The 11,230-nt window shown below is 44.8% G+C and overlaps 1 protein-coding gene across 1 annotated transcript; it reads left to right on the top strand.

Annotated features, from left to right (window-relative positions):
* Nucleotides 1-1,508: 1,508 nt before the first annotated feature.
* On the top strand, nucleotides 1,509-4,748 carry LOC311135240 (alpha-1,3-mannosyl-glycoprotein 4-beta-N-acetylglucosaminyltransferase C-like; the record flags this gene model as incomplete). Its single annotated transcript, XM_084169179.1, has 3 exons — nucleotides 1,509-1,637; nucleotides 1,717-1,864; nucleotides 3,562-4,748. The coding sequence occupies exons 1-3, from the start codon at nucleotides 1,512-1,514 to the stop codon at nucleotides 4,746-4,748; spliced, it is 1,461 nt and encodes a 486-aa protein (XP_084025305.1). The 5' UTR covers nucleotides 1,509-1,511.
* Nucleotides 4,749-11,230: the final 6,482 nt, after the last annotated feature.

Here is an 11,230-nt window from a genome sequence, read left to right as displayed (position 1 = left end):
GGATGGGCTACAGGACAATAGGCAAGCAGCTTGGTGAGAAGGCAACAACTGTTGGCGCAATTATTAGAAAATGGAAGAAGTTCAAGATGACGGTCAATCACCCTCGGTCTGGGGCTCCATGCAAGATCTCACCTTGTGGGGCATCAATGATCATGAGGAAGGTGAGGGATCAGCCCAGAACTACACGGCAGGACCTGGTCAATGACCCGAAGAGAGCTGGGACCACAGTCTCAAAGAAAACCATTAGTAACACACTACGCCGTCATGGATTAAAATCCTGCAGCGCACGCAAGGTCCCCCTGCTCAAGCCAGCGCATGTCCAGGCCGTCTGAAGTTTGCCAATGACCATCTGGATGATCCAGAGGAGGAATGGGAGAAGGTCATGTGGTCTGATGAGACAAAAATATAGCTTTTTGGTCTAAACTCCACTCGCCGTGTTTGGAGGAAGAAGAAGGATGAGTACAACCCCAAGAACACCATCCCAACCGTGAAGTATGGAGGTGGAAACATCATTCTTTGGGGATGCTTTTCTGCAAAGGGGACAGGACGACTGCACCGTATTGAGGGGAGGATGGATGGGGCCATGTATCGCGAGATCTTGACCAACAACCTCCTTCCCTCAGTAAGAGCATTGAAGATGGGTCGTGGCTGGGTCTTCCAGCATGACAACGACCCGAAACACACAGCCAGGGCAACTAAGGAGTGGCTCCGTAAGAAGCATCTCAAGGTCCTGGAGTGGCCTAGCCAGTCTCCAGACCTGAACCCAATAGAAAATCTTTGGAGGGAGCTGAAAGTCCGTATTGCCCAGCGACAGCCCCGAAACCTGAAGGATCTGGAGAAGGTCTGTATGGAGGAGTGGGCCAAAATCCCTGCTGCAGTGTGTGCAAACCTGGTCAAGACCTACAGGAAACCTATGATCTCTGTAATTGCAAACAAAGGTTTCTGTACCAAATATTAAGCTCTGCTTTTCTGATGTATCAAATACTTATGTCATGCAATAAAATGCAAATTAATTACTTAAAAATCATACAATGTGATTTTCTGGATTTTTGTTTTAGATTCCGTCTCTCACAGTTGAAGTGTACCTATGATAAAAATTACAGACCTCTACACGCTTTGTAAGTAGGAAAACCTGCAAAATCGGCAGTGTATCAAATACTTGTTCTCCCCACTGTACATACCTTACATATGCATACGTGCACTGCTGACTTCAAACAAGCACATCAACAAACATGGTAAAGGCAGTTCTGTGTACACAGTATACACACTCGCACAGACATACTGTACATTCAACAAAACTGGATTGACTTTGGGGGATGTAGATCGAATTCGCCTGCGTACACAGACAGTATTTTGCGAATTTTTTCAAACAATTTGCTTTAGGGGATTAAATACAAATCTTCCAGTGAGCTCTACAGGAAATCGGTGTGCATCAATGATATCCTTTGCTTTAACTGATTTGGCTCTGTTTTAATGTTGTCGTTTCTCTTCCTCTAGTGAGTGTCACCATCATGAGGCTGGTGTGGAAGTCCCTGGACAAGATGTGTTTCCGTAAACGCTCCACCATCCCCTTCCTGGGGGTCCTGATCACCTGTCTACTCTTCCTCAATCTCTACATGGAGGATGGATACATGTTGGTAGGCTGTCTTTGGATCTTCCTTCCTATGATGTCATATTTGTATTTTACATTTGAGTAACAATGCTGTCGTTTTTTAGGAGGCGGGTAAAAGACCGCTGAGAGAGACATCAATGCATCCTTCAAACTCTGAGAGATATGTTCACACCTTCAGAGACCTCACTAATTTCTCTGGAACCATAAACGTCACATATCGTTACCTCGCTGGGACCCCACTGCCCCGAAAGAGTAAATATACCTTTTAATATACCTGTAGATACAGTGGGGGAAAAAAGTATTTAGTCAGCCACCAATTGTACAACTTCTCCCACTTAAAAAGATGAGAGAGGCCTGTAATTTTCATCATAGGTACACGTCAACTATGACAGACAAAATGAGAAAAAAAAATCCAGAAAATCACATTGTAGGATCTTTAATGAATTTTTTTGTAAATTATGGTGGAAAATAAGTATTTGGTCACCTACAAACAAGCAAGATTTCTGGCTCTCACAGACCTGTAACTTCTTCTTTAAGAGGCTCCTCTGTCCTCCACTCGTTACCTGTATTAATGGCACCTGTTTGAACTTGTTATCAGTATAAAAGACACCTGTCCACAACCTCAAACAGTCACACTCCAAACTCCACTATGGCCAAGACCAAAGAGCTGTCAAAGGACACCAGAAACACAATTGTAGGCCTGCACCAGGCTGGGAAGACTGAATCTGCAATAGGTAAGCAGCTTGGTTTGAAGAAATCAACTGTGGGAGCAATTATTAGGAAATGGAAGAAATACAAGACCACTGATAATCTCCCTCGATCTGGGGCTCCACGCAAGATCTCACCCCGTGGGGTCAAAATGATCACAAGAATGGTGAGCAAAAATCCCAGAACCACACGGGGGGACCTAGTGAATGACCTGCAGAGAGCTGGGACCAAAGTAACAAAGCCTACCATCAGTAACACACTACGCCGCCAGGGACTCAAATCCTGCAGTGCCAGACGTGTCCCCCTGCTTAAGCCAGTACATGTCCAGGCCCATCTGAAGTTTTCTAGAGTGCATTTGGATGATCCAGAAGAGGATTGGGAGAATGTCATATGGTCAGATGAAACCAAAATAGAACTTTTTGGTAAAAACTCAACTCGTCGTGTTTTGAGGACAAAGAATGCTGAGTTGCATCCAAAGAACACCATACCTACTGTGAAGCATGGGGGTGGAAACATCATGCTTTGGGGCTGTTTTTCTGCAAAGGGACCAGGACGACTGATCCGTGTAAAGGAAAGAATGAATGGGGCCATGTATCGTGAGATTTTGAGTGAAAACCTCCTTCCATCAGCAAGGGCATTGAAGATGAAATGTGGCTGGGTCTTTCAGCATGACAATGATCCCAAACACACCGCCCGGCAACGAAGGAGTGGCTTCGTAAGAAGCATTTCAAGGTCCTGGAGTGGCCTAGCCAGTCTCCAGATCTCAACCCCATAGAAAATCTTTGGAGGGAGTTGAAAGTCCGTGTTGCCCAGCGACAGCCCCAAAACATCACTGCTCTAGAGGAGATCTGCATGGAGGAATGGGCCAAAATACCAGCAACAGTGTGTGAAAACCTTGTGAAGACTTACAGAAAACGTTTGACCTGTGTCATTGCCAACAAAGGGTATATAACAAAGTATTGAGAAACTTTTGTTATTGACCAAATACTTATTTTCCACCATAATTTGCAAATAAATTCATAAAAAATCCTACAATGTGATTTTCTGGAGAAAAACGTGTACCTATGATGAAAATTACAGGCCTCTCTCATCTTTTTAAGTGGGAGAACTTGCACAATTGGTGGCTGACTAAATACTTTTTTCCCCCACTGTATGTAGATACAAATGTATTTCATCCTGAAAGTCATTTATTTGTCTTTATTTTATTTTATGTATAATCATATCAATGTTTTTGTTTCTAGAATATCTAACCATTGGGTTGTCATCTGTGAAAAGAAAAAGAGGGAATTACCTTATGGAGACGATCAAATCCATTTTTGACCAGTCCAGTTATGAGGAGCTGAAAGAGATTGTGGTGGTGGTCCACCTGGCGGACTTTGACCTGGCCTGGTGTGAAAACCTGGTGCAGGACATCTCCAGGAAGTTTGCCCACCACATCATCGCTGGGCGTCTCCTGGTGATCCATGCCCCTGAGGAGTACTATCCATCACTGGTTGGGCTAAAAAGGAACTACAATGACCCAGATGACAGGGTACGCTTCCGTTCCAAGCAGAATGTGGACTACGCCTTTCTCCTCAACTTCTGCACCAACCTCTCTGATTTCTACATGATGCTGGAGGACGATGTGCGCTGCTCACGGAACTTTCTGACATCCCTGAAGAAGGTGGTCACCTCCAGGGAAGGCTCCTACTGGGTGATGCTGGAGTTCTCCAAGCTTGGCTACATAGGGAAGCTCTACCACTCAAGAGACCTGCCACGCCTGGCCCACTTCCTGCTCATGTTCTACCAGGAAATGCCCTGTGACTGGCTCCTCATTCACTTCCGGGACCTACTTGCCCAGAAAGACGTGATACGCTTCAAGCCCTCCTTGTTCCAGCACATGGGCCACTACTCCTCATATAAGGGGGCAGAGAACAAGTTGAAGGATGATGACTTTGAAGAAGACTCCATTGATATCCCTGACAACCCTCCTGCCAGCCTGTACACAAGCATTAATGTATTTGAAAACTATGACACCACCAAGGCTTACAGCAGTGTGGACGAATACTTTTGGGGGAAACCCCCTTCTACCGGAGACTTCTTTGTCATAGTCTTTAACAAATCAACTAAAATAAGCAAAATCAAAATCGTGACAGGAACGGAAGATCGTCAGAACGATATCCTGCACCATGGAGCTCTGGAAGTAGGAGAGAAGCTGGTGGGGACAAAGAGAGGAAGGCAGTGTTCTTCCTACATCACTTTAGGGGAGTTTAAATATGGCAACATTGTGGTTCAAGACGTGGACCACAAGATTGCCTTTGACATTGAGTGTGTTCGTATTGTGGTGACTGCCAGTCAGAAAGAATGGCTGATCATTAGGACTATAAGTCTGTGGACTACACAACCACTCAGTCAATGGTACACTGAGGGACCATACCGTTTGGACTAAAGTTTTTTATTAATGTGCCTATTAATTTATATTGATTATATGTTGGATGCTCTATGGTTTATTTTATTATTACATTTACATTCAAGTCATTTAGCAGACGCTCTTATCCAGAGCGACATACAAATTGGTGCATTCAACTTAGGATAGCCAGTGGGACAACCACATCTTGATTATCCATTATATTTGACACAGTACATTTTTGAGAATTTGAAAGTTAATTGGGTTGTCAACGTTGTATTTTTGTTGTAAAATAAAATGCAGACAAAATGTGTTTCTGTTTCTAAAAGAGCACAACTGTGAAAAACACTATCTCTATCATAACAAACTGTTCATAAACCAGTCAATATCTAATTTGCAGAGGAATGACCTGTGATTGCCTTTTCTTCATATGTTTCCTCAATAGCCGATATATAGCAACCACGTGTTTAATGTTGCAGCAATTATACTGACACAAGAGTGTTTTAAGATTACTGTGTTATTTTATTGTCAAGTGGAGAACAAAACACTTGTTTTTGCCCATCTTCAGAGGAGCTGTGATACAGTCCAATACACTCAGAGGAATGAGGTAGAGCTTTCTTTCTCTGCACATACAGTGAATTAGGTGATGTTTGGTCCTCTCTTCCTAGAATTACATTAAACATTTTCTCTATTAACAACCCTTCAACAAAATGATATCAAAACGTGTTCTCAGGAAAGGAAAGGTGAATTCAGACAAAGAATTTTACAGAAAGTGCAGTACACAAATGCGTGTAAAAAACAACAACAACCCAACAACAACAACTTAGTGAAGCACTTGAGCATTGGTTGAACACAGTGGAGGCTGTTGGGAGGAGCTATAGGAGGACGGGCACATTGAAATGGCTGGAATGGAATAAATGGAACGGAGTCAAACGTGTGGTTTCCATATGTTTTAATGTGTTTGATACCATTCCATTAATTCCATTCCAGCCATTACAATGAGCCCGACCACTCCTATAGCTCGTCCCACCAGCCTCCACTGGTTGAACATCTCTTTGAAGAACTGTATCATTTGTGGGTGTATTGTGTGCTACTTAGACCAAGGAGAGGAGAGTAGTGCCCCCTACTGGTTCTTCAAAACCCATCCCAGCAGTACAGTATCTGGCCAGATAGGAGTAGACATAGCAAGAGGCCCAACTCCCCCTCACTTCATTTCCGCCTGCGCCTTGGTACTTTAATTGCTGGTAGTTGTTCATGTTGGCAGTTGACCAGCAGGCATGCCACTGTGAACAGTTGAATGATTGTATCTGACAGGTACAGGGGCATCACTGTCTGAAAGAGTTTGAGGTCTTTGACTCTATGCATTGTCCTTTCTACCGGTCCCCTCAGTTTTGCAATGATCTGTGTCTCATCCTCCTTCATATTGCGCCATGCTGGAATCTGTGTGTCCTTTGACCAGGAAGTTGACCTTACAAGGTCGTCCACACGGAGGCCCTTATCCACCATAATGGCCGTGTCTGTGGTGATTAGAGCAACGATGCCACACTGCAGGAATATCTCCTCGACACTTACAGCTCCAGGATAGAGTGCAGATACAGACGTGACTGTGCCGTGTGGTGTCATCCCCACCATTACCTTGAAGGTGTAGGAAGACTCTTCACTGTACCGCTGATAGGAGTACGGTGAGCGGCAGCGGAGCTCTGTGAAGTCTACCAGAACCTTAGTGTCTGCGTAGTCCTTGAACTCCGTGGGCAGGTGGGCACTGAAGCTCTCTGGTGACATCCAGATGGAGGCGGAGCCAAGCAGGCAGGTCAGGAAGTTGGCCCAGGAAGTGATGATGCAGCTCACGGTGGATTGGCAGACACTGAAGCAATTGGCAAGGTCCCTCTGCTTCAGGCCCAGTGCAAGACGAGTCATGAACAGGAAACACTCATCCATCTGTGGCAGGGTCTATTGAACACAAAGCAAAACATATTGGTAGTCAAAAAGATTTACCTTAATTTACATAACTCTTGAAATCAGTAGTAATCAACATTATGTTTATCATTAGCAGAAATGTTGTTTCATTGTTGGAAAAATGGGTTCAATGGCAGCATTACTTCCTCAAGACTTCCTGATTACGCTATATGACCTCCTGGATCATTAATAGCCTGAAAGCACTTGCCTCATTAGCAGTGCCATTGTGTGTGTACTATCATGCCAAAGAATGTTTGGCTTGACAATGACAGCAATGGAGTTGGCAAGAGCCCAAACAGATCTGGGACCAGACTGGATCATCATAACATACAATATGTACTATACTGTACTATACTCAAGTGAGTAGTCACTTACAGCTTTTCTTCCAGGTAGGCTAGCCGTAGATGTTTTAGCGTTGTTGACTCTGACTTTGTTGTTGCTGCTGGTTAAGTCAAATGCCAGAAGGCCATCAGGTGCTTGTAGCTTGCAAATCTACAGAAGGAGGAGAAGACAAATCTGGACACATCAGTTGGAAGTATCCTCCTGCTTCACTTCGACTGCAGGGGGAGGGGAAGGAGGTCTAGGGGAAGGGGGTCTAGAGGAAGGAGGTCTAGGGGAAGGAGGTCTAGGGGAAGGAGGTCTAGAGGAAGGAGGTCTAGGGGAAGGAGGTCTAGAGGAAGGAGGTCTAGAGGAAGGAGGTCTAGAGGAAGGAGGTCTAGGGGAAGGGGGTCTAGGGGAAGGAGGTCTAGGGGAAGGAGGTCTAGGGGAAGGAGGTCTAGAGGAAGGAGGTCTAGGGGAAGGAGGTCTAGAGGAAGGAGGTCTAGGGGAAGGAGGTCTAGGGGAAGGGGGTCTCTCTATCCTTTCTCACGCAGGTCTCTGCTTGGCCGGAATGATACAATTCCAATGGAACAAGGTAGGAAGCACACCTTTCTTGAGGCGTCTACGTCCCCCTACTGCGGTCACCAAAATGAGTGCTGCATACTTTATGGTGTTTAGTGAACTTCTTTCTTTTTATTTTGACCAGCCACTTTTTCCTGACTTCTTCATCTACAGGGAGTGTGAAAATTAACCGTGGAGTTGTACCAATGATGTGTATAAACCCTGGATGACTGACAAGGGGCACTCCTCCTCAGTTGAAAAAATATTTTGGAAGCTATAGTGATTCATAAAAAAAAAATACATTTGTATTCTATTACAGACACCTTGATGCATACTTTTAAATTACACTATATATATACAAAAGTATGTGGACACCCCTTCAAATTAGTGGATTCGGCTATTTCAGCCACACCTGTTGCTGACAAGTGTATGAAATCGAGCACACAGCCATGCAATCTCCATAGACAAACAATGGCAGTAGAATGGCCTTACTGAAGAGCTCAGTGACCTTCAACGTGGCCACCTTTCCAACAAGTCAGTTCGTAAAAATGTCTGCCCTGCAAGAGCTGCCCTGGTCAACTGTAAGTGCTGTTATTGTGAAGTGGAAACGTCTAGGAGCAACAACGGCTCAGCTGCGAAGTGGTAGGCCACACAAGCTCACAGAACGGGACCACCGAGTGCTGAAGCGCGTAGCGTGTAAAAACTGTCTGTCCTCAGTTGCAACACTCACTACCGAGTTACAAACTGCTTCTTGAAGCAACGTCAGCACAAGAACTGTTAGTCGGGAGCTTCATGAAATGGGTTTCCATGGCCAAGCAGCTGCACACACGCCTAAGATCACCATGCGCAATGCCAAGCGTCGGCTGGAGTGGTGAAAAGCTCGCCGCCATTGGATAATAGAGCATTGGAAATACGTTCTCTGGAGTGATAAATCACGCTTCACCATCTGGCATTCCGATGGATGATTCTGGATTTGGTGGATGCCAGAGAACGCTACCTGCCCCAATGCATTGTGCCAACTATAAAGTTTGGTGGAGGGGGAATAATGGTCTGGGGCTGTTTTTCTTGGTTCGATCTAGGCCCCTTAGTTCCAGTGAAGGGAAATCTCAAAGCTACAGCATACAATGACATTCTAGACGATTCTGTGCTTCCAACTTTGTGGCAACAGTTTGGGGAAGGCCCTTTCCTGTTTCAGCATGACAATGCCCCCGTGCACAAAGCGAGGTCCATACAGAAATGGTTTGTCGAGATCGGTGTGGAAGAACTTGACTGGCTTGCACAGAGCCCTGACCTCAACCCCTTCAAACACCTTTGGGATGAATTGGAACGCCGACTGTGAGCCAGGCCTAATCGCCCAACATCAGTGCCCGACCTCACTAATGCTGTTGTGGCTGAATAGAAGCAAGTCCCCGCAGCAATGTTACAACATCTACAAATTAGTGGATTTGGCTATTTCAGCATCTCCATATTAATGCCCATGATGAAAAAGTGGACCCTTGCATTTTGGCTGATCCATTTGTGGTTTCAGGGTGGGTGAAAACAGAGTTGGGTGCTGTGGAATCGGTGAGGGTAACCAGAAGTGGTCTGGTGATAATTGTTTGTGTTTCTGCTGGTCAGAGGGAGCAGGCGCTCCGTGTTAAACGAATGGGGGCAAGAGATGTGAATTGTTTTGCTCTCAAGAAAAGGGTGCCATTGAAAGGTGTGATTACTGGGGTAGCGGTAAATGTGAAAGCTGACCAACTGAAGGGGAAGATTCCCGGTGTTTGTGATGCTTGTCGTTTGGTGCGACGCAGACAGGGTGGCGTGAGTGGAGAAACAGAAGAGTCATTGTCTGTTCTTTTGAGTTTTGATGTTGAGTCTTTGCCCGACAAAGTGATGTTAGGATATATAAGTTATCCGGTACGAGCTTTTGTGCCGAATACATTACGTTGTTACAGGTGTCAAGCTTATGGGCATGTTATGGGCATGTGGCAGCAGAGTATAGGAGGGAGGTTACTAGGTGTGAGAAGTGTGCAGAATGGCATGAGACGAAGGAATGTGGAGCATTGGGGAAAGTAGTGGTATGTGTTAATTTTATGGGTGACCATGTGGCTGGGGATACGAAATGTCCGGTGCGAGAGAGGCAGGTTGAGGTTTCCAGGGTTAGAGTAGTGCAGAAGTTGTCATATGCTGAGGCAGTGAAGAAAGTAGAGGAGGATGGGTCAAGGGGGAGGGATCCTGAGAGGAATGGTGTGAGTAGTAGATCTGTACCAGTACAGAGGGATAAACCAACAAGTGATATATGTTTCAGTCAGATTAAATTTTTTCATTTATAGCAATGGTAATCAACTGTACTGCAGAGATGGAACGTAAGTCGCAGAAAATAGAGGTTGTGGTGGCAGCTGTAGAGAGGTATTTGGGTGTGCCAGTCTTGACATCAGAAGAGTTACAGGGTGTGTTAACATTTACATTTACATTTTAGTCATTTAGCAGACGCTCTTATCCAGAGCGACTTACAGTTAGTGAGTGCATACATTAATTTTTTTATTTTTCATACTAGCCCCCCGTGGGAATCGAACCCACAACCCTGGCGTTGCAAACGCCATGCTCTACCAACTGAGCTACATCCCTGCCGGCCAATTGTGTGCCGCCCCATGGGTCTCCCGGTCACGGACAGCTACGACAGAGCCTGGATATGAACCAGGATCTCTAGTGGCACAGCTAGCACTGCGATGCAGTGCCTTAGACCACTGCGCCACTCGGGAGAATGCAGTGGAGGGCCAGGTCTTCTGCAGGGCCAGGTCCAGCAGAGACAGGCAGTGCAGCACTGCAGACTCCAACTGCTTCTTACCAGGGAAGGGGGCGTTAAGTGGTGGTGTTCCATCCTTTCAGGCTGTTGGCCTGAAGTAGGAATAAATAGATTTAAATAGTGGAGTATGGTAGTTATTATTATTATTACTTGTTTTTTTGTGAGTGTAGTGTTAGATGGTACGGTATTTGTGGTATTTTTTAAAGCAAAGTATAAGGGAGTTATACTCCAGTCCAGTAGGTGGCGGTAATGCAACATTTATTGGATGCCAACCGCCGTTAAACCTCATCGAAGAAGAAGAAGCAATCCAGGGTTTATATACACTACCAGTCAAAAGTTTGGACACACCTACTCATTCAAGGGTTTTTCTTTATTTTTACTATTTTCTACATTGTAGAATAACAGTGAAGACATCAAAAATATGAAATAACACATATGGAATCATGTAGTAAACAAAAAAGTGTTCAACAAATCCAAATATATTTTACATTTGAGATTCTTCAAATAGCCACCCTTTGCCTTGATGACAGTTTTGATGTCTTCACTATTCTACAATGTAGAAAATACTAAAAAATAATGAAAAACCCTGGAATGAGTAGGTGTGTCCAAACTTTAGACTGGTACTATACATCATTGAGTTGTTGCTTGCCGAGACAGAGCAAAAGGGGACTCAACAATAATCAGAGGATCCCTCGCGTCATTTATCTAAATATTGTTTTTACATTGGTCATCATATTCGCCTTTTTGTGTAGAATTCACCACAACAACTAGCTAGGTACCTCGACACCACAAACAAACATCAACAACAGAAAAACACACGCAAATAGGAAGTAAAACGGAAGCGCGTCACTGCTGAGCTGACTAATCGACAAGGAGTTGTACGTTTGGTCTAGCCAATCAC

Source organism: Coregonus lavaretus, assembly GCF_964263955.1.
Source record: "Coregonus lavaretus genome assembly, chromosome: 9".
NCBI classification, from domain to species: Eukaryota; Metazoa; Chordata; class Actinopteri; order Salmoniformes; family Salmonidae; genus Coregonus; species Coregonus lavaretus.
This window is presented reverse-complemented; position numbering and strand designations above follow the sequence as displayed.